The sequence below is a fragment of the Vipera berus genome (genome assembly GCF_964194415.1).
Source record: "Vipera berus genome assembly, chromosome: 2".
NCBI lineage: Eukaryota > Metazoa > Chordata > Lepidosauria > Squamata > Viperidae > Vipera > Vipera berus.
This window is the reverse complement of record NC_138203.1, coordinates 138,240,194-138,261,936: the sequence shown is the minus strand read 5'-3', so window position 1 is coordinate 138,261,936 and position 21,743 is coordinate 138,240,194. Positions and strand designations below refer to the sequence as shown.

Genomic DNA, 21,743 nt, shown 5'->3' with positions numbered 1-21,743 from the left:
CAATATCCCTGAGAAGCTCAACTCCTTAAGCCACATTTCTAACACTGAGAAGACTCCGAAACGAATCAAGAAAGCGCTGGGAGAGGATTGGCCTGCTCCAAAGTCGGAGCAGTTTCGGGACTACATTGCCCTTAAGTCAGTGCGAGGGTCCGCGTCTTGTAATTGGCTCCGAGAGATACTTCCGGCTTTGTGTCTCCTCCAATTCGTTACGTTTCTCCCGCCTCCGCTTCCTCCCCCTGTCCTCCTTCTCGTCCGCCTCCTGTTCTTCCCACCCGCCCACCTCTCTCTCTCTCTCTCTCTCTCCCCCCACCCTCCTCCGTTCCGATCGGCACACGACCCGTGATTGGCTGAGCCTCGCCGGCGCAGGGCCGCAATTGGATCGGCGTGGCAGACCGGCGCTGAGCTGCGCTGGTGATGGAGGGAGCGCTGTTGAAATGGACCAACTATCTTTCAGGTGAGTGGGAGTGTTCCAGGCAGGCCTGGCTCCAAGGTAGCGAGTAACGGGGAGCTCAAATGCGGGTTCTCCTCGCTCCCCGCCCGCCTGGATCCTCTCCCGTAGCCACGCAGCTAGGAAGAGCATTCGGCAGTCCAGGCTTCCTTCCATCTTTGTCCCCGCAGACTTCTACTCCGTTTCTCAGTCTCTCGCTCTTCCTTATTCTTCCCGAAATGCAACGATCCTTTTGCAAATGGAAACTGCCTCTTCCTCCCGGGTCAGGAGGGTCGATCCATCAACATTTGAATGGATCGCAGACTGTTTAAGCGCTGCACAACTGGAAGAAATGAAACCGGCTTTCTCCAGCTTGGAAACGCAGCGAAAAGAATAAACTTCGACCGTTGCCAGGTGGCCTGTAGATGTGAAGGAACTACATTTTGTGAATAAGTGACTGCATTTTCTTGAAAGAAATAGAGGACAAACCCACAGTCGGGGGAGCAAATCTGGAAGAGGTTCATAAAGATAGACAGTAATAATTCTTTGTGTTTCTAACTTTGGTTTACAAAGGCAAATTCAAGAGCAAACCCACACAATTAGAATTAATTATTGATTAACAAATTATAATTAAATATGAATTATTTAATAAATTGTTTAGTAAATAAATTTAAAGTACAGCTTTCTGAAATAAAGGACTGTTCTTTATAGTAAAGGATGTATGGTCACTTTATTGATAGCACTAATCTTAATTGCAGTGTATATGTACCTTTTTTGTTCTACTTAAAGAACAAAATATTTATGGCCAATTTCTTTATTCTTGGAATGTGTACAGTATATAAAAGCTTGCTATGGGCATCCCTTTAATGCAGGGTAAGTAAACACTTGGTCCCCAGTACAGTGTAGTTGAAAGATAACAACTAGTAAGTCCCAAATTCGTGTTTGCCCTCAGCCCTGAATACTCACTGGGGTATTGAGCTGGGTATAAACTCTGGGGCAGCTTATTGCACAGATGGGGATAAGGCCACCTTGAGCTGTTGGAGGAAACATGGGATATAAATAAATAAGGTAAAATAGGAGGGGAGAGGAATTGATCAATTTGTTTTTATTTATAACTACTGAACAATAAACTTTCTCTTGGGTAGATTATACAAAAGAATCGACGTCTCATGTGATTGAGTGGAAAAATAGAATAATGCCCCAAAGAGACTGCATAAGGAATAGAACCTAAAATATAGTACTACTGTCATTTCATGCAGGGAATTAGAATTATCTTCTATAATCTGGGTTTAAAATCCTAGAATACTAAGGAAAAGAGAAATGTATTTGCCTGGTGCCAAAATCACAATAATCTGGAACAGACAAGATTCCTCCTGGAGGGGATCCCACACAGTAAGTAGATTGGGGGCTAATTCACAGAGATTTCCTGAATTGAACACTTTCTTGTCGCTGATTCTTCCCTAGATGGAGTGGAATGGAAGTTATTTGTGGGGATAAATCTGCTGGGGGTTCTGTCTCTTGGGCCAGGTCTTGGGATAAAACCCAAGTACCTTTAAACTAGACAGAGTGACAAGTATTATTATGGTCAATTGATGTTTGTACCTGCCCTGGTGGCTTACGAATGAGCAGCCCTCAACAGCATGATTGCTTCTAATTTAATTATAAATAGTATTTTTAAACAATAAATATGGAGAGGCGAGCAGCCTGGCATAAATTAAGAATAGTACCACAAGAACCATGTTGCCCACCCTAGTCAATTTAGTTCAGAAATTCTTGGGAAAATTAAATCCAAACATATGGAGAAGTTTAGTTGGTTTCCCTGGCTCCCCAACCCCCACTGCAAATAGTCTACAAGGTCCAATTTACCCTCCTTCTTCTCTGGCCTCAGGTTGGCAGCCACGATATTTTGTGCTAGAAAATGGCATCCTCTCCTATTATGACTCTCAGGATGATGTGGGCAAAGGCAGCAAAGGCAGCATCAAGATGGCTGTATGTGAAATCAAAGGTAGGCAGTTTCAGTACTGTACATGGAATGGAAAAGATGTAACATAATTTATCTTTTTCCAAACTTTGCTTCATTCGGTATTGTGCATCGTCTTCCGTTTTCTGCTAAGAACTGCAGCAGCTTCACCGTGTTGCTTTCTTTATTCCAGTGCTATTTGTTGCTCTTCCTTTAAAGGCCTGTGGTTTCTTACCTTCTTCATTAGTTGCTTTCTTATGGAAGGATAGTTGCCAGCCATTCAGTGAAAACCAGATTTTTTTTTATTATTATTATTATTATTATTATTATTATTATTATTATTATTATTATTATTATTATTATTATTATTATTTATTATTATTATTATTACTATTATTATTATTATTATTATTATTATTATTATTATTATTATTATTATTTGTTTTGGTGCCTTTGAATTAGCCTTCATTTATGGCTTTTGCCTTGACAAGTTGATGCAGCTTTCTTGGCAACATTTTGGAATTGGTTTGCCCTTGTCTTCCTCCTAGGGCTGAGAGGGAATGACTGGCACAGGTCACTTTACTGGTTTTGTACCTGAGACAAGTCTAGAATTCACAGTCTTCTGTTTTCTGGCATGATATATTAAACCACTGTGTACAACTGGCTCTCTTGAAGCCCAGATTATATGCTGTTAATATCTAGGGACCCCAGATATGGTCCATGAGGCTTGTTTCCTTTCAGCCTTCAAACAGTGGACGGGTAATGTACTGACAATAATGCAAGCTACATTGATTCATTGCATGCTGCAGAGCCTAGATTATGCAGAATTGACCTGGATCTGCTGAAATTCTAATCTACTATGTAGAAATTACATGATGCCATGCCTCTAGTCTGGGCACCCCCAGAGTTCTTTTTAATGATTGTAGTCCTCAACTTATAACCGCGGGCTTGGAATTGTGGTTGTGGTCATTAAGCAAGACAGACACAAGACTCTTTCACTGAGTGACCACAAACCCAGTTTTCCCAATTGCGATCATTAAGTGGATGGAGCAAGAGTGCTTCCCTGTCTGCATGGAAGGGAACTCTTGCTGTGGGCCAGAGAAATAAAGTTTGGATCCTGAAGATCCGAGTTCCATTTCTCCAGCCCACCGCAGGTCTTCTTCTCCCCTCTTCCCCCCCCCCAATATGTGTAGAAGGGAAGTGCTGTGCTGGGCTAGAGAAAGGAAGCTCGGATCTTTGGGAACCAAATTTCTCTGGTCTGCCACAGGAATCCCCCCCCCTCCCCTCTATGTGCTAGAGACTTTTGAGGTTTCAGAAATACCAAGATGTTTCTGGCTAGAAAGCTAGAGAACACAGTGTTTCTAAACACTGCATTTACTAGTTTTCTAGCCAGAAACTAGAGAACACAATGTTTCTGAAGTGTAGACAGAGGCCCTTATCTAGCCTTCAGAAACACTGCATTCACTGGCTGGCTGGCTGGCTGGCTACGCTTGCAGCAGCTTGTCACGCCTGTCAGCAGCTGCACAAAAAAGCAAAAGTAAATGGACCCTGGCATTGCAAGCATGGTGGGGTGGGGAGAAGGCCTGGACTTTCTGGGTATGGTGGGGAGGCAGTGAGCAAGTAAAGGCAGGGGAGTGGCAGATTTCTATGCCCTGGTTGGGGAACTGAGATGGAGAGGGAAGATAGATGGGAAGCCTTCAGTGGTTGTAATTTCAGGCGGGGTTTATAACTCAGTGTGTTCAGCACCATCTTTAAATTCAAACGGTACATCAAAGACAATCGGTAGGAGGCTTGTGCGTTTGCCAAATAAATGGGGGAAAAAATGTCTCGCTCCTGTGACTGAACCTCGGCTTGATCTGCAAATACCAGTAAATGAAGTAGGCAGACTTTATCTCTTGTTATCAAAAAACACAAAGATCGCATTTGGAAATCTCACTGTTAGCTCCAGAAACTTAAAGCAGTGTTCTAAAAACTCTTACTCCTAAAGGTGTTTTCATTCAGTTAGGCTAATTTTTATTACGTTGGTGTTTTTCATCTGGAGTCTTCTGGTTGGGTTCTTCACTATTGAGGTCTGTGCTTCACCCAAATTACATACCTGTGGACATGGTATTCCTTTAGCCCTAAATCAGGGGTGTCAAACTGCCGGCCCATGGGCCGGGTGCGTCATGGCGAAACCATGCCCACCCCCATTGCCGGCAATGGCAAAAAAGTCGTGATATGTCGCGACACGTCATGTGATGTTGCAAGTTTGACACCCCTGCCCTAGATGATCTCTGAGTGGTAAAAAGATAGCTTTCTTTTCCCCTCTTAATCCTTCAACTTATACAAAGTAAGGATTTCAATTGGTGGCCATGAAATCATCTTTGACCGAATAAGAAAAAGTGTCACCCTGCGCGTGGTGGAGTCTGTGTGTGTGTGTGTGGGGGGGGAAGGTAGCGATTGTATGGCTCACTTTTATTTTCCTTTTATTTCTCTCACCCCTCCTGTAGTCCATGCAACCGATTCCACTCGTATGGAGCTGGTCATCCCAGGTGAGCAGTACTTCTACTTGAAGGCAGGAGGCGCTGCTGAGAGACAGAAATGGCTGGTGGCTTTGGGCAGCTCCAAAGCCTGCCTCGGGGATAGCAGAAGCCAGAAAGAAAAAGGTTGGTTCTTTGTCAATAGCTTTGTGTTAATGAATTGGTGGGCTCAGGATTATGGGGCTGTTGATAGAGCTAGTTAGTACTGGGTGAAAATACTTGGTCAACGTCAGTGAGTACTTTACTCTCATACCTCATTAGCAAACATATCTGGGTTTGTTGAGTCATTTGCAACCTCTCCCCTCCATTTACACCCATGTTTGCACATAGGGATTTGGCTCTCCTCATAATAGATAGACTGCTGAATGGCTACAGCGGGTTAGAGTAACTGAGGTCAGGATCCAAAAAGGAGACCATAGTGTAGATATAGCACTGAATGTGCTGTTGAATCCCCAGTGCTAGTTTTCATGATTTGGACTATTTTTAGGTACAGCTAGTCCTCGGCTTACAACAATTCATTTAGTGACCGAAGTTACAACGGTACTGAAAAATGTGACTTATGGCCGTTTTGCACACGTGCGGCCTTTGGAGCATCCCCATGCTCATGTGATCAAAGTTCAGATGCTTGACAATTGACTCATATTTATGACCGTTGCTGTGTCCCCGGGTCATGCGATCACCTTTTGCGACCTTCTCACCAGCAAAGTCAATGGGAAAGCCAGATTCACTTAACAACCGGGTTATCAACTTATCAACTGCAACGATTCACTTAACAAATGGGGCAAAACTCACTTAGTAAATGTCTCACTTAACAGCAGAAATTTTAGGCTCAGTCGTCATAAGGCGAGGACTACCTGTATTTCCACAATAAAATGAGGGACAGAACAGAATTGATTCCCCTTTTGAAAAGCTAGTCTTTAGGATTTTTTTTAAAAAATCCATTATTTGAATGATTGAACACAAACAGTCTTATGGACCACTAGCATCTCCCCCATTTATTTGTCAGTCTCTGAGGATCTCCAGGAAAAAGCACTGCAGCTGGTTCATAACATTGTTCATGCTCAACCCCCCCAAAATAAGACTTAATGTGCAGAGAAAGAAGAATGAATTCCAGTACTTATTACAGCACTGTTATTGACTGGGTTCACTTGTCACAATAAACCATCGTTTATAACAGGCATGTCAAACTGCCGGCCCACGGGCTGGATGCATCACGCCGAAACCGTGCCCACCCCATTGCCGGCAACGCGGAAAAAGTCTCAATACATAGCGTGACATCACGTGATGTGAGTTTGTTGTGCCTGGTTTATAAGGTTTTCTGAATCACCAAACATGACATAGTTCATGTGGCACATCAAGGTTAATTTAGCGTTATTCATGGGTAACATCTTCCCACAGACCTATATGTCAATCTCCCACTGTATGGTGTTGATGTCAGATGGCTACTTTTACAACAGCTTGCCACCCCCCACTTAACTTTTCCCCCCTTTAATTTGAGCAGTCCCAATTTCAGTGGGGGAAACCCATATAGGAACCCCACAAAAGTCTAAATCACTGAGTATAAAAGGGAGTGTTAATCCCTCCAAGTAATCCCCCCTTTAGGACGTGAAAAGAGATTAGAGCAGCTTTATGTTGGTGTCAGGAAGGCTATATACTATATAGCTTATCCAACAGCTGTTTCTATGTCTAGCAGATTAGTGGCAGCCCTTGCGGGTTTTTCAGTTTGTACTTAGCCACATTATTCCAGCAGAAAGCATGAGTTTGTATTTTGGTTAAAGCATTCTCAGCCCTAACCTACACTATTACCCGGTTTTGGATCTATAGTAAATTAATTACAGGCAAACTTGACTATTGCCTAGATTTACACCATTTACTTAGCCAAAACAAGTCACAACCTAATGCAGCTTGGGACCTCAGCTGCTTTGTTAACTTTTCCTTGTATGGGAGAAAGTCAAAGCCTGCGCTTAGAATACTTTTAATGTATATTTGGGTAATTTATAGACTGTTCTTATGATCCTTCATCTTTTACTCAGTAGATTGTTAGTGTTTCCAGTTTTTGTAATTGGTATTTCATTTTAATAGACCATTCTGAAATTCTACTTCCCGAAATAAATATTGGAAACGTGAGTGCACTTACACACATAAGTTATCTGTACATTTCTCAGAATAAATACCACTAAGATGGTGGCTAAGATTAAGCCTCTCTTTGGCAGATTGGGTGATAAATGTTTTCTTCCATCCCACCCACACAGATACAGTTGTGCACCAACTGCAGTTAACCTACTTTTTCCTCTATTACTTCACAGAAAGTCACTAAATCAACTTTCCTTTGCTTCATCATTTCCTAGTTTCTTTTTCATATTTCTGTGTTAAGGAATTATCAAAGCCTGGCATACTTCAAAAAAGGTTATGTGCTATCTGTGGTACCAGCCAGAGTCTCTGCCTCCACACTGATTTTCGGTGTTTAAAATCTTTATTACTTTTTAAGGGCTAAATCTCCCACGTCTCATGGCACAGAGTGACAATATTCTTAGAAAACAAAAAGAAGTCACAAAAGTGTTTGAAACGTCCTTTCAAAATTGTGCATACGTTCACTAGTCCAAGAAGGGAACTCAGCCGAGCTTAGTGCAATGTGCAAGCTCTTTTTTAGAAAAGTTCCTCAAAGCATATGGGAACATGAACACATCTAACCACAGTTCTTTAAAGCAGCTGTTTGTTCCTGCATCACATTAGATGCTTTTGGATTTCAGAGATAAATTGGTGCCGCTTCATTGAAACAGAGGAAGTTGATTTGATTTTACTAATCTTTTTATATATTTATTTTTACTCTGCCCTGGAAAAGGGTACATTAAACGAACACACGCTGACAGTCTATATCACATTGCCCATTGCATCATTTGCATTTTATTTTCAGTTTTGGTGCTATCCACAGATTCATACTCAAAGATATTTGCATTTTGAAAACACCAAAGGCATCTTAGATGTTATTTTGATATGACCGAGGGAGCAAGCTTTTTCACTGGCAAAATCGGAACTAACTCTGATGCGGCTTAAGTCTTCTGTACTCTGTGGCGCTGTGTGAATGTTCTTTCAGTGTCTTATGTAAATTTTCCTTATCTATCCCAGATCTGGACATAAGCAACGAGTCCCTCGGAAGAAAACTCTCTGAACTGCGCCTATATTGTGACGTGCTGACACAGCAAGTGCTAGCTGTGCAGGATGCAACCCAACCTCAAGAGAATGGATCTCCTCTGGACATCCAGGTACGGTGGGAGAGAGTCTAGAGCAGTTAGAGGTTTCTGTGTTTGCATGTTTCAGCCGGGTCTATTAAGAAATCTGAAATATTAGTTCTCTGACAACATTAGCAAGTTTATTTGTGATCACTGTAGGACAGAGATGGAAAGTTGAGAGCTCTCCAGGCCTCCTGGTCTTCTAGTAGCTTCAGCCAACAGGGCCAATGGCATCTTGTAGTCCAGAGGTCTCAGGAGCCAGTGACACAGTCAGTCATTCCTGTAGTGCCTTGGAATTAAGGGTGAAGAGCCCACACAACAATGCAGATATCCAAGGGCCACTAAGAATTCTAGATCTGTTCTATAGTTATGTAAAGTAGATATTCCTATGTTTTGGACACGGTCTGACATAAAGGAAGCCGGGCTGATCCAGGACGCATTTTCCTCTTGCTTGAAAGATCCAAATGCTGCCACTCTTCGTATTTGTCAGCGAAGGTCACAACCCACCTGCAATTTCTTTGCAAACAGCATTTAAACAAATGACATCTATTGGTCTCATTGAGGCTTAACTACCATATATCTCACTTTGTCTCCTTTAATGTATTAACGCATCTGGCACAGATCGGGCCCACCTGTTAAAGCTGGACATGGCATTAGAAGCAGTCTCAAATTCAGCCAAAGAAAAATCTGCCAATTGACAGGAACATCTGTGATGTATCATCAACAGTGCAGCTATTTAATCTTTTGGACATGGGTGACTTATCAATTGATCTAAGTGCTAAAATAAAGTTGTCAGGGTTTTTTTGAAGAATTTATTCTCTCTCAATCTTTCCATCGTTGCTCCAGAAATAATTAGCAATCTTTAAACATTTTTTTTTCAATCAAATGCTTAATGCCAAAAGTATGTTTTCGAACAGAAACACGGGACTATTATTCCATTCTTACGGCAATGTTGGAAAAATACCATGCCCCAGTGGCTTGAATCTCATGTCTTTATCTCCTGTATGTGCAACTGCCTTGGCTCTTCAGCCTGGATGGTTTGTTGTTTGGCCCAGTACCTGCTCTGATTGCATATAATTTTGAAGCATTTGAAAGTGCTAATTTAGTTTTACTTCCAGTGTAAATAAAAATTAGAACTTAATCAGAATTTTTTTTAAAAATAGAATTCATGCTGCTTCTGTGTACCACATTTGTAAAGCAACAGCCTTAGGGAGTTTTCCCAGCTTTATCTAAAATGTATTGATGCTCCTATTTTTTCCGGGAACAAACTTTTGGAATGGGAATAGAGGTGAGCTTGTCTCAGTATTGCTACACCACTACTAAACTTTCAGGTGATGACGTAGTATATAGGTAATGGCTCTTTTTCTTTTACCAACGTTTTAAAAGGTGGGCTTGAGATCTTAAGGATTGCAGACTCCAATGGAGAATCAAGTGCTTCGCCGTAGTTTTGCATTCTTATTTAACTGCATCACAAGCAAAGATCTGGGGAGAGGAGAGTGACTTCAGGAAAGACTGCTTGATATTGATATTTGATACTGATACTGATATTTATCCAAAATGGTATAGGGTTTCCTGCCTGAGCAGGGGGTTGGACTAGAAGACCTCCAAGGTCCCTTCCAATTATTGTTGTTGTTGTTGTTGTTGTTGTTGTTGTTGTTGTTGTTATTATTATTATTATTATTATTATTATTATTATTATTATTATTATTATTATTATATTTCCTGTGTTCTAATAGAATTATAAACCTTGTAAAGCCAGTGTTTATTTGCTGAAGCGACACAGTCCTTTCATGTAGCTGAATGGAGAATTAATGTCCATATGTAGAGTTGCTTGTTTGGAAGCCCAAGCCATTTGGGCAGGAAAGGGGCATGTAGAGAGCAACTGAGGCCCATTCGAATTGGACCTTTTAGCTCTCAAGCCCCTCCTCTCCATTGGATGGTGGGACTGTGAGGATTAGGGTGGAAAGGCCATCATGCAGTTGTGCTGCTTCACTTGTCTGTGCTCTCAATTCCCACCAGAAGATGAATGAAGCTTCGTCTTTATTACGGGCAACCTGCAGTCAGTTCATCTCTACCCTAGAAGAATGCATGAAATTTGCAAATACTCGTTTGGCCCCTGAGCTGTATCATCCTTCAACAGTCCCTGAGCCTTCTGATTTTGTGGGCACTAAACTTCCACATTCCCACCGGGTAAGGCTACTTATTACTTATTCCTATTTATATTCATTAGTTCTACCCTAATAAGATGCTCAGTTGGGTTGCTTCTGAAAAATTGTGTTTATGTCACATTGCCAGGAAAGAAATTGTCACGGCATGCTGCTGTTTTTCATTCTCGTAGATTTAATCAAGAATAGGCAACTTGATTCTATATAAATTCTTTTTTTTCCATTACTGCCCTCATAATTTTTGACCAAGGGTCATGTCATGCTAGCTGGGATTTATGACTTTTAGTCCCAAACATCTAGAAACCACCAAACTGGTAGTCCTGATTTAATTTCTTGTGGGAAATAATAACCAAATAACCATTCTGGAGGCATTTATCTTAATGTGAAATGAATGGCATCTCAGAGTGAAATAAATTCCTGATGCCGATCGTTTTATATAATTCATCAGAATTAGTGTGTGTGTGCTGAAAAAGCTCACAATGCCCAGAGCATTTGTCTTTTTGTATTACATGTAAAATTGTGTAATTGTTCATAGGCATATCATATGTTTCTGTAAGTTAAAAAGCCATTCTAAGTTAGAAATTCTATATGTTTATATGTCTTGGATTTATACATTATATTAAAAAAAAGACAAGGAAGAGTAATCACTAGATCTCAGAATATGGAGAATTCACTTGACCAATATATTCCCTTCAGTTATCCTGAGCATTGGCTATTTTAGCAAAGGCTAATAGGAGTTGCAGTGTAAAATATCTACAAGCTTTTTGTGTTGTGGAAGGCTGTCTTAAGAGAGGCTGGACCAACCCATTTTAAGTATAAAAGAAGCTGCAAGTACTTTGACCTCTTAATTGCATTCATTGTGTCTATACTACATTAATGAAAACTGTAACAATATATACAGACCTGCTCTAGTAAGCATCCTTTCTTTTTCAAATAATTTTATTAAGAATTATACGTGAAAAGAACAAAAGTCAGTCCTGTATGATGCAATAAGTAAAAAAATTACAAACAAATATACAAGAAAAAGAAAAACCGGGGGGGGGGAGGGGGGCAGGTAAAAGGAAAAGAAAAGAAAAAGGGAATGAAAAATAAAAAAAAAGTAACTTCCCCTTCATCCCAGCAGGTAAAAACAATTTTAATAGCTTATCACCATTTGTTCCATTCTGTGCAAAAGCTTGGCTGAGAGATGTTCAAAAATTGGGACTAACGGTTTCTGCTCCACTTTCTTTACCCTGTGCCTCTAGTGTCCAGCCTTCAAGGTCTCCTGATCGTAAAAAAACAACAACACACAAAATAAAATCAATCTCCATTGTCCCGTGAGAAAGAATCTTGTAAATAATTCAAAGCTATAATTCCAAATCCTTCTGGCCTCTTAATCTGTCATCAACTTTCCAAAATCCATATACTAAGCACCCTTTTGCTGCACAGTCTCCCCCCCCCAAAAAATTATAAATTTTTAAAACTTTTAAAAATCAAATTCCCACCATCTTTTAAGAAGACGAAAACTCATCCGATGAATTCAGTAAAACCTTGCTACTCCAAAGGGTCTTAATCTCTCTAATATGCAAAGAATTAAAAAAACAAACAAACCAAATTGCAAAAAAGTGATGAAGATATAAGGCTCGGTCAAGCTTAGTATCTATAAAGGCTGCTTTGCAGGTTTTAGCTTGATGTAAATCCTGACTGTCAGCCACTACATTTATAAGCTGACCGTAGTAACGACAGTTTCCATAGTCTACTCATGAGGAGTGCCTGTCCAGGGTCCTGTGGATGATCTCAACAATCTCCTTTGATTTGGAGAGATTATGCTGATTCGGATCCAGTATCCAGTGGTGATTTCCCTCACAAAGCTATCTTGCTAGCTGGCAATAGCTAGCTAAGCATCCGCTCACATTCCTTAGAAAAGTTGTTTGTTTTGTACCATTTGGAACAAAGTTACCATTATATACAGTTGCAAGAAAAAGTATGTGAACCCTTTGGGATTACATGGAGTTTTGAATGAATTGGCCATAAAATGCGCTCTAAACGTCATGTAAGTCACAACAATAGAAAAACACAGTCTGCTTAAAATAATACTACACAAACATTAGCTGTTGTCATGTTTTAATTGAACATAAGATTGAAACATTCACAGTGCAGGGTGGAAAAAGTATGTGAACCCCTAGCCCCTGTGTTTTCCTCAACCTTGGCAACTTTAAGACTTGTGGACTTCAACTCCCAGAATTCTGGGAGTTGAAGTCCACAAGTCTTAAAGTTGCCAAGGTTGGAGACCCCTGAGCTAAGTAGTTGAGATATGGTTTAAAAGCTGTCATCTGTGAGATTAAGCTCTTAAAACATCTAATAAACTAAAGAGAGATCATTTTTTCCAGAGGCTATGCAGCTAGAGAAAAAAAAGACATACTAGATCAGGGGTAGGCAACCTTGGGTCTTTTATGAAGGGATTCTGGGAGTTGAAGTCCACGAGTCATAAAAGACGCAAGGTTGCCTACCCCTGAACTAGATCAATAATTTTAAAAATCTGAACATGTAGTTGGTCACCTACAGTGACTATCCCTCCCCCCCCAAAAAAAAACCATTTGTGTTTGTGAAATTGTAACTATCCATGCACGGGCCAATCAGAATGGCAGGGTATTACTTTGTGTTTATATCCTTACCATTGTATTTGTGTTTTTTCCTCCATCCTTCAGGTTAGACGTTCTATGAGCCACACAGGCATTGTTTCCTCAGACAGGTGAGCAGCCAGGATATCTCCAAGCTTTATTTTAGGATCGGTTAATTTTCCCAGAGACTGTTTGGGGCCAGGGGGGTGGGGGTTTTTGTTTTTGGTTGTTTTTTAGTTTTGCCACTGTATTTTGGAAATAATCCCATGGAATTAAGCATATTCTCTCTCTTCCATTGCTCTCCACTGTCCCCATGCAAAAATAAAATAAGGAAATTAAAATATTGAATGTGGGGTATCTCGTGGCAGTTCTACTTTAGCAGGGGTAACTGGCAGCAGATATATCTCAGTAGAAATAACAAAGGATTTTCCACTAAGATTTAGACCTGCCAGACTACTTCTTTGTCAAGTTCTCCCTCTTCCTGATTACTTCCTTTTCCTAAATGAAATTTTGCTTGCAAAAGAACTCGGAAAGAAGTTGATTAAGAAAGAGGGTGGATGCTATTAAAACACTTTTTAATTTAGGAGAGTGGATTGCATTTAACTCATGATTGTCTGCGTTTACTATTTGCCACAGCTAGTCAGTCCTCACTTACCAACCATTCATTTAGCGACTGTTCAAAGTTGCAGTGGTGCTGAAGGGGTGGTACTGAACAGTTGTTCCTCAAAGTTCCAGCGTTGCAGACTTCCACAGTCACACGTTATCACCACTTGGCCACCACTGCACACTTAACAAAAGTGGCAGTGCCCCGTGGTGATTCCGTCACCATTTGTGACTTTCTCTGCCAGGTTTCCACAAGCCAAGTCAATGGGGAAGCCAGCAAGGAAAGTTGCAAGTTGCTTGGTTTAAGTCTCTCTCACCTGCAGCAGCCACCATCAGATTTGAAATCTCTCGTGTGTGTTGCTGCAACCACTCACCCTCCCTCCCTCCCTCCCTTCCTCCCTCCCTCCCTCAGCAGCAGCCATTCCCAGACCAAAAGTCGCTTAGGCATGCCACATACCTGCCAGTCAGCTTGCTTGTGAACCAACTGGGACTTGCAACTTCCTGCCAGCTCCCTTACTGATTTTAGTTGTTGGAACCCAGCAAGGAGGCAATGCTCGCTTAACAACCTGCAATGCTCGCTTAACAACGGCAGTAGCGACTACTGGGATTGCCGTTGCTAAGCAATGTGGTCGCGTGACATCACACTTTATGACAGCATTGCTTAGTGATTGAAATTCTGATCCCAATTAACATAATTAAGCAAGGACTACCTCTAATTTGAAATGTTAACCCTCCCTGTCTCTGATTTAATCAGCAGGAGACACTATATTTCTAATTCTTTTCATTTTGGTTGGGTTTTGCAAAAAGAGGGCAGATCTGTGTGTATTTATTTACTTCTTCTTTTATGCAGAAGAATTAATTCTGCAACGCATAATAGAGGTTTATATCAATATGAATTAGATGATTTATTTTTTAAAAAGCAAATGTAATTACTTTAAATTTTAATTATCTTAAGGTCTTCTGGGAGACAAATTAAAGCATGGTCCTTGCAGGAAATTTGTGTCTTTCCTTATACTGACAACTTTTTCCTTCAAAAGTTTAGAGGATCGTCTTGACTTGGTACTAACACCACGGAAGACTTAATCAAAGGGGAAATAGCAGACATATTGGGGCACGGTGTCCATGTCATACTAGACTTTTATTATTTTAATGGAAATGAAAGCTAAGTGTAATTGGCTGGAATACATAAGCTTAAAATAAGAGGATTTTAATGAATTCAGAGCAATTATTCTTGTGACAGGAGAAGCGAATGGAAAAAAGAGCTCAAAGTACGTGGATTAGTGTTCCTAAAAAAAGAGAGTTAAAAAGCACAAGTGCAGATGATTCCAATTTGGGGGGGGAACAAAAAAATTGGAGCGCAGGAAAAGAAATCGGCGTGATTGCATAAAACATTTAGCGGAAGATCTGAAAACACTGTAAAGCAGGGACTGTTCTAGGATGGATGGGATGAGTAAAGAAGCCTTGGAGAAGTAGTCTGGAAATAGAAAGTGCTCAGGAAAGCTGAAACTCAAAAGGAGCTGCCAAGAATAATCGAAAGAAGTTCTTTAGAGACCTTGAAAAGAATAAAAGAAAAGAATCAATATACCAATTATGCGGTGAAGATGGCAAAAATGTAACAGATAGCAAAGCAAAGAAAGAGCAATATGAATCTCCTCCAGACCCAAGCTTTGGCACTCCCTATAATCTAGCTTGGTGTTTTTTTTTTCAATTTGGTAATTTTAAGATGCACTGAAGTCCCAGAATACTCTACTCAGCGTGCTAACTGGGAAATTCTGGGAGTAGAGTGCCACAGGTCTCAAAGTTGCCAAAGCTGAAAAACACCGACGTAGTTCAAGAAAGCAGTCAGCACCCTTGAGTGCTGCCTAAGCTCAGTAATGGTCTGGATGAGAGAACAAGGTGAACCCAGACCCAATGGCAGGGCTTCTGGACTCGGGAACTGAAGGGAAGTTTCAGTTGAAAAAGCAGCTTTACAGTCCCGAAAGCAGGTTTACCAGATCCCCTGCTGTCATTACCCTCCAGGTAATGTCTGCGTTAAGAGCTCCTTTCAACTCCATGGCTAGTGTCCCAACTGCGACCTTTCCTGAACCAGTCTGACTTAGCAACAGTTATCCACACCTTGGTTAAAATCCCATTTTGATTGCTACAATACGCTTTACCTGGAGCTTTTTTTTTTTTTTTTTTTTTTTTGAGAAGTGCCGGAAGTTGTAAGGAGTGATCCGGTGGCTAAACAGCGCAAGATAAAAGAATCGCATGACGCCTAAATGGAAAGATCTGCCCAGGTTGTCAGGTGTTTACTAAGCACTACTTAAAAAGAGTCTGGCACTGACCATTAAAGACCTAAATGGCTTGGTCTTGCACATGGGGGGAACTTGTGAATTTGCCTAGTTACTTAGATCAGTAAGAGAGGCTCTTCCGAAGAGCCTCATGGCTTGTGGAAGAAGATCTGTCTAGTGCTGTCCCTAAGAAAAGTGTGTTTGTTTGGCCCTCCATTCATCCAGCCTTCAGAAAAAGGGCAATCCCCCCCCCCCATCTCTTCTCACCAAGCTTTTCACTTGTAATGGAGCTGATTCTGGTAACGTTTATGGTACGTCTGATATAATGGCGTTGTTTTGATTTTTTTCTCATGCACATTTCTAAATGTGAGCAGCCTTGAATGACAGGTCTGTCTCTGCGGCTAGCGCCCCAACTGTGAGCCAGGATAGAAGTTGATTAAATAAATAAAATACGAAGGGGATCATCAAACATTTTAAAGGACATCACACAGACAAGGACTGAGACCTCTGGTTATCTCAGGCAGCAGGTTGCGGAAGGAGAGGTTTTAAGTATGCATATTCTTAATGAATGTCAGGAAAAACCTCTTACGATAGTAAAGCAGCGGGCCCAATAACCCAGAGAGATGGTATTCAGCAGACATATCCAAGTGGGGACTAAAAAGGCCATCTTTACCCCTGTTTTAATTTAGATTCTTGCACCAAGATGGGGATTTGGACTCAGATCAGATCTCATTGCTCTTTGCAGGACTTGGCCTGACGTAGCCTGCTTTCCGTGCAGTGTAGCTGTTGGCATGGATCCCCGGTTTTTGTTAGCCTTGCAAGATAGCACAACCAAGAATATTAACTCTGTCTTACTATAATGTTAGATCAGGGGTCTTGAAACGTGGCCCTTTTAATGACTTGTGGACCAACTCCCAGAATTCCTCAGCCAGGCACACGTGGACTTGGTCCACAAGTCATTAAAAGGGCCACATTTCAAGACCCCTGGGTTAGATTAACAGAATCTTGCCAAAACTGAAAGTATCTCTCCTTCCGTTGACACCGCCCCCCCCCCCCGAAAACTAGGGAGGGTCCCTTCTGAAATGATTCCCATGCCCCTTTTCCTTCTGTGGGCTGAGACATCTCTTACATGCCAGTTGTTCCCGTCTGTGGCTGTCCTGCCTGTCTCCCACGCTCATTCCCACATGTCATTACAGTGGCTGTAGCTTGCCGAGTGCAGGGTTTGCTAGCAACATCTGCCTGTCTTCCTTTGCAGAGTGCTGGAGCCAGCTCGGATCCCTCCGGTGCCTCCCAAGGGCACGGAGACTGTGCTGCGCAACCTGGAGGAGATGGTGGTCTTCTGCTCACAGCAGTGGGGGCAGCAGGGCTCCCAGTCTGCGAGTCCCCCTGGCACCATAACTGAAGAAGCAGTCAGTAGAAGCCACCACCAGATAACCGCATGAGATTGACCAGGGAGGGGAAAGACGGTGAGTTGGGAGGCACGTAAACTTGTCCTCTGCCCAATATGAAATAATTGGGAGCGTGTCATTTTCTAGGCTACCAGAATGTGGACTGTGGTGTCTAGAAGAATTCTTAACAGCCTGGCTCCTTAGCTAATACTGCATGGCAGTCTGGCCACCCAAGCCTGGACCACGAAAGCCTTGAATTGGGCTTGCCTGAGATCTAATCCAGCACGTGGCAGGTTTGGGGCAAGAGAGATTGGCCTTCTGCCTTTCAGCCAGATGCCCATTTTGATGTGAAACTAGACTCCTGCTGCGTTAACAGGAATTGCAAAGCAGGCAGTGTCAGTTGGGGAGGAGATAACACGTCAAGGTTTGCCCCAAATCCCTAAAATTATGTTATGTTCAGGACAGAATCTGGAGAACAAAGTAGAAATGCTTCAACTTTTGCACTGGTGGAGGGAAAGCGTTATATTACTGCTGGGCATTGCAGCAACTTGTGGGGAAAAGGAATGGCCAGCGTGATGGTGGGCCATGCCAAAAGACACAGAATTATCACGTGGCCCATAGGATGGCTGCCTTTGCACTGAAGATCCTGACTGTTGCTCCATTTACAACTAGGATTTTGCTCTTGGTTTATGAATCCTGACTTACTTGGAAGAATAAGCTATGACCCCTAGTTCAGGTGATAGGCTAAACAAACTCTTGTGTTTGCTTCATAGAAGTATTAACAAGAAGTAGTAAAGAGGTGATTCACATAGATCGGAATTCTCTAGAACAGGAGTGTCAAACTGCTGGCCCGCGGGCGGGACGCGTCCTCCGGAAGCCGCGCCCACCCCATTGCCAGCAATGGCAAAACCGTCCCGATAACGTTGCACGACGTCACGTGACGTCGGGCGTTTGACATGTCCACTCTAGAATCTTGACATACTATTCAGGGAGCACTTTCTCCGTCTCCAGGTTTACTTTGTAAACTCTCCCAGTAGATGCAACAAGCCTTGCTCTGCTTGAGAAATGTCCATGTGGTTTCACTCCTCTCTTGCTTAGCTTTGAGTAGTCTTTACTATGAAACTGCTGTTGCAGGTGCTTGACTTGCAGGAACCAGCCTGTCCTTCATCTCGTCTCTTTTTTCTTGTTTTTCCTCAGATAAAACCATTGTTGGTTCAGGACTTCCCAGTGGACTCAGCTGGTGGCAACCAACCAGCATAACCCGGATTTTTTTGGTGCTTTCTCAGCTCCTGGAATCAGCTCGGCTGCTCTTGAACTGAAACAGTCTGTCTGGGGGGGTTTCTCCTCTAGCTTAGGACTTAAACCTGAACCTGTCGAGTATGGGCTTCTACAAGACCAGCGGGCAGAAAGGGCCAGGTACCACAGGCAGCCTCGGGTCTGTTTTTCAGGCTTGTGCTTGCCGGGGGTTGGAGAACGCAACCCACGTATTCCGAAATAGATGCTGGCACCTAGGGGATGGGTTGGGAAGAAGAATAGGGGTTAGCTCTTCAGGCTAGGTTGGTGGGAAAGAAAGAAGAGATCGCTCTCAGAAAGCATATAGAATGATTAGTCATTTCATACCAGGCCAGTTAAGCGTCCTTCCTCCTGGTACTCTCCCAAATGTCTTTACATTTGCATTTGGCCACCTGAGGTGCTTTGAGCCTATAGAAGTGTGGCCTGTTGCAGAGGCAGAACACAATCTTCTGCCAGCAGTCCTGCCACCGTTGTCTGAGGGAGCCTTTCGGTCGGGAACTCAGTCCAGGTGCAAGCAGGGGAGACCTTGCTGAGCTCCTCGTCTTTTCTCAGCAGGGTTTCTCCCCCCCCCCCCTGAGATTTGGACTTCCCCCACAGAGCTTGCTGAACAGGATCCAGGAGTCCCTCGGAGCTCATCAGAACGCTCTTTGGTTCTGTGTTAGGGCAGCAGAGAGCAAACGTCCAAGGTAATAGGAAAAGCAGCCTGTCTGGACCTCTGATCCGAAAGTGAAGTTTGGTTCCCTCACGTATCAAGTCTCATGCCTCATAGTCTTTCGGGAATGCCTGCCCTCTCTTTGTACGGCCGCCATGCAGCCTCGTGGACATCCGCATACACCTCTTGTTCAAAGCTCTCTCGCAGGAAGAGCCCAGCCAAGGACGAGACTCTAATTTTGAATGAAGACTTTAATTTTGAAACAAATGCAGTGTCACAGCTATATGTTGTTTTTCCCCCGCGGGGTGGAGGTTGGCACCACTGGGGTTTTCTGCCAGAAGCAAAGCCAAAAACAAAACAGCTTCTTTCAGGGTGGCCTGATATACACCTAGAAAGCAAGGCAACCTGCATGTGGTCTCGCCTGCAATATGGCAAAGGTGGGGGGGGAGGAAACGAGTTCAGGAACACCTGGAACTAATCCCTGTCTGTGCCGCTGAACAGGTGGTTGCAGTTTTATATAAAGAATTGTTGCATCACTGAAGCCTGGTGCAAAACAGGCAGGTGACTCATAATGGCAGCAAGAAACTAGCAGGGTGCTATTTCTGGCTCCCCTAGTGTGTTTCCCCCCCCTCCCTCTGTTGGAGAGACGTCTTGCTTGGTTTAGGTTTAATTTCTTTCTTGGGGCGTTTTATGTAATTGGAACAAGGGCTAGATTTTTCTGGAGGTTTAATTCTAGTTACCTGGGCAAGAATCCACCATTGCATAGTCAAAGCCATGTATCCTCCTGTTGCTTTTTTTAAGCATCCCAGGAAGGGTGAGAACCACTTTGGGATAATGGTTAAGGCGTCAGGCTAGAAACTGGAGGACTTTGAGTTCGAGTTCTGCCTTAGGCACAAAGCCAGTTGGGGACCCTGGGCCAGTCCTTCTCTCTCTCAGCCCTAGGAAAGAGGCCAGGGCAAACCACTTTGGAAAATCTTGCTAAGAAAACTGCAGGGACATATCCAGGCAGTCGCCAGGAGTATACACTGATTCAGAGGTGCCCACACGTGCACACACACGCACACACAAAGGGCAGACAAGAAATTCCTATAAAGGGGACAACCTTCCTTTGCCTCAAACTACAAGCCTTGGCCCACTGGAAGTGTCTTCAGGTGGCATAGCTCGCATGTTGTGTAATGGGGCAGAATGCCCAAGAATTACAACATTAAAGGGAGCTGGGCCCCAAATCTCACAAGATACACCAAGACGTGTACAGTTTCAGTGATTTTTGTTGGTATTCTTACTTGAAATCTTGTGAAAGCTCATACAAGACCCATTAAATCTTACTGGATTGGTCCATTTTGCAAGATCCCATCTGTTATTTGATTTTAGGATTCTGCTGGTGTCTTGACTAGGCCTGACAAAGAATTGGGGTGTCAGCATTTGGACAGCTCCTCATTTAACTTCTAGGACAGGGGTCCTCAAACTTGGCCACTTTAAGACTTGAGGACTTCAACTCCCAGAATTCCCCATGGCTGGCTGGGGAATTCTGGGAGTTAAAGTCCACAAGTCTTAAAGTGGCCAGGTTTGAGGACCCCTGCTGTAGGAAACATGCAACACTAATTTCGAAAGAAGGGGCTTGTTCATGAAAGGTTTGGTGTACTATATACATTGGAGCTCTTCTTTTCCTTCTTTTTCTAATTTATCAAATTTATGTGACTGTCCATCTCCACAAAGAGTGGCTCTGGGCAGCGTACAATGGAAACACAAGAACAAAAAATAGTATTTTTAAAAAATTAAAAATCACAAGGTGCAAGAGAGAATAGATGTTAACAGCCCCCTCAAGATCTCACCAGTTTCCTGGGACTACCCAGCCTGATGACAACGATTTTTTAATTTATATCCAGGGGTATCTAAGCATGATTGGGCCTGGTTCATTCTTGGATGGGCATTTACTATGAAATTCTAATACTTTAGCCTGAACTAGAATTTTTTTTAAAAATGTATCCTCAAAGGAGGCAGTGGCAAATCACTTCCAAGTGTTTCCAAGAAAATTACAGGGGTTTGTGAAAGTCATCTAAAATCATGCTGGACCCAAAGATAGTTTGATTTTACTTTCTAAAAGTGACCCCTGCAATACAGCTAGTCCTCAACTTAAGACCACAATTGAGCCCAAAATTTCTATTGCTAAGTAAGACAGTTCAGTGACTTTTGCCCCATTTTACAACTTTTGCCACAGCTGTTAACTGATTCACTGCAGTTGTTAAGTTAGTCACCCAGTTGAGTGAAATCTGGCTTCCCCATTGACTTGGCTTGTCGCAAAGTCATAAAAAGGTGATCGCATGACACACACGCACACACACACCCCGGGACACTGCGACTGTCATGAATACATGCCAGTTGTCAAGCGGCTGAATTTTGATTATGTGACCGTGTGGATGCTGCAATGGTTGTAAGTGTGAAAAATATGTCACTTTTTTCAGTGCCATCATAACTTCAAATGGTCACTAAAGGAATGGCTGTAAGTCAAGGACTACCTAAATCTTTTGTCTAGAACAGGGCTTTTCAACCAGTGGTACGGGTACCACATGTGGTACACTGGCACCTGGCAGGTGGTACGCGACCATCCTAGAAAAGTAGCGGGGGAGGGGAAT

At 42.6% G+C, this 21,743-nt stretch overlaps 1 protein-coding gene across 3 annotated transcripts; it reads left to right on the top strand.

Annotated features, from left to right (window-relative positions):
* The first annotated feature begins 292 nt into the window (after positions 1 to 292).
* Positions 293 to 20,445, top strand: LOC308664397 (pleckstrin homology domain-containing family A member 3-like). 3 transcript variants are annotated; one of them, XM_081321623.1, is made up of 9 exons: positions 867 to 945; positions 1,729 to 1,819; positions 2,316 to 2,432; positions 4,877 to 5,032; positions 8,033 to 8,169; positions 10,156 to 10,326; positions 12,989 to 13,032; positions 17,033 to 17,243; positions 18,363 to 20,445. In XM_081321623.1, the coding sequence occupies exons 3-8, from the start codon at positions 2,411 to 2,413 to the stop codon at positions 17,217 to 17,219; spliced, it is 717 nt and encodes a 238-aa protein (XP_081177749.1). In that variant the 5' UTR covers positions 867 to 945; positions 1,729 to 1,819; positions 2,316 to 2,410; the 3' UTR covers positions 17,220 to 17,243; positions 18,363 to 20,445. The 3 variants fall into 3 exon arrangements, with proteins under 3 accessions (XP_081177747.1, XP_081177749.1, XP_081177748.1); XM_081321621.1 differs by lacking the exons at positions 867 to 945; positions 1,729 to 1,819 and adding an exon at positions 293 to 454; XM_081321622.1 differs by lacking the exon at positions 867 to 945 and having other exon boundaries at positions 1,456 to 1,819.
* The last annotated feature ends 1,298 nt before the right edge of the window (positions 20,446 to 21,743 follow it).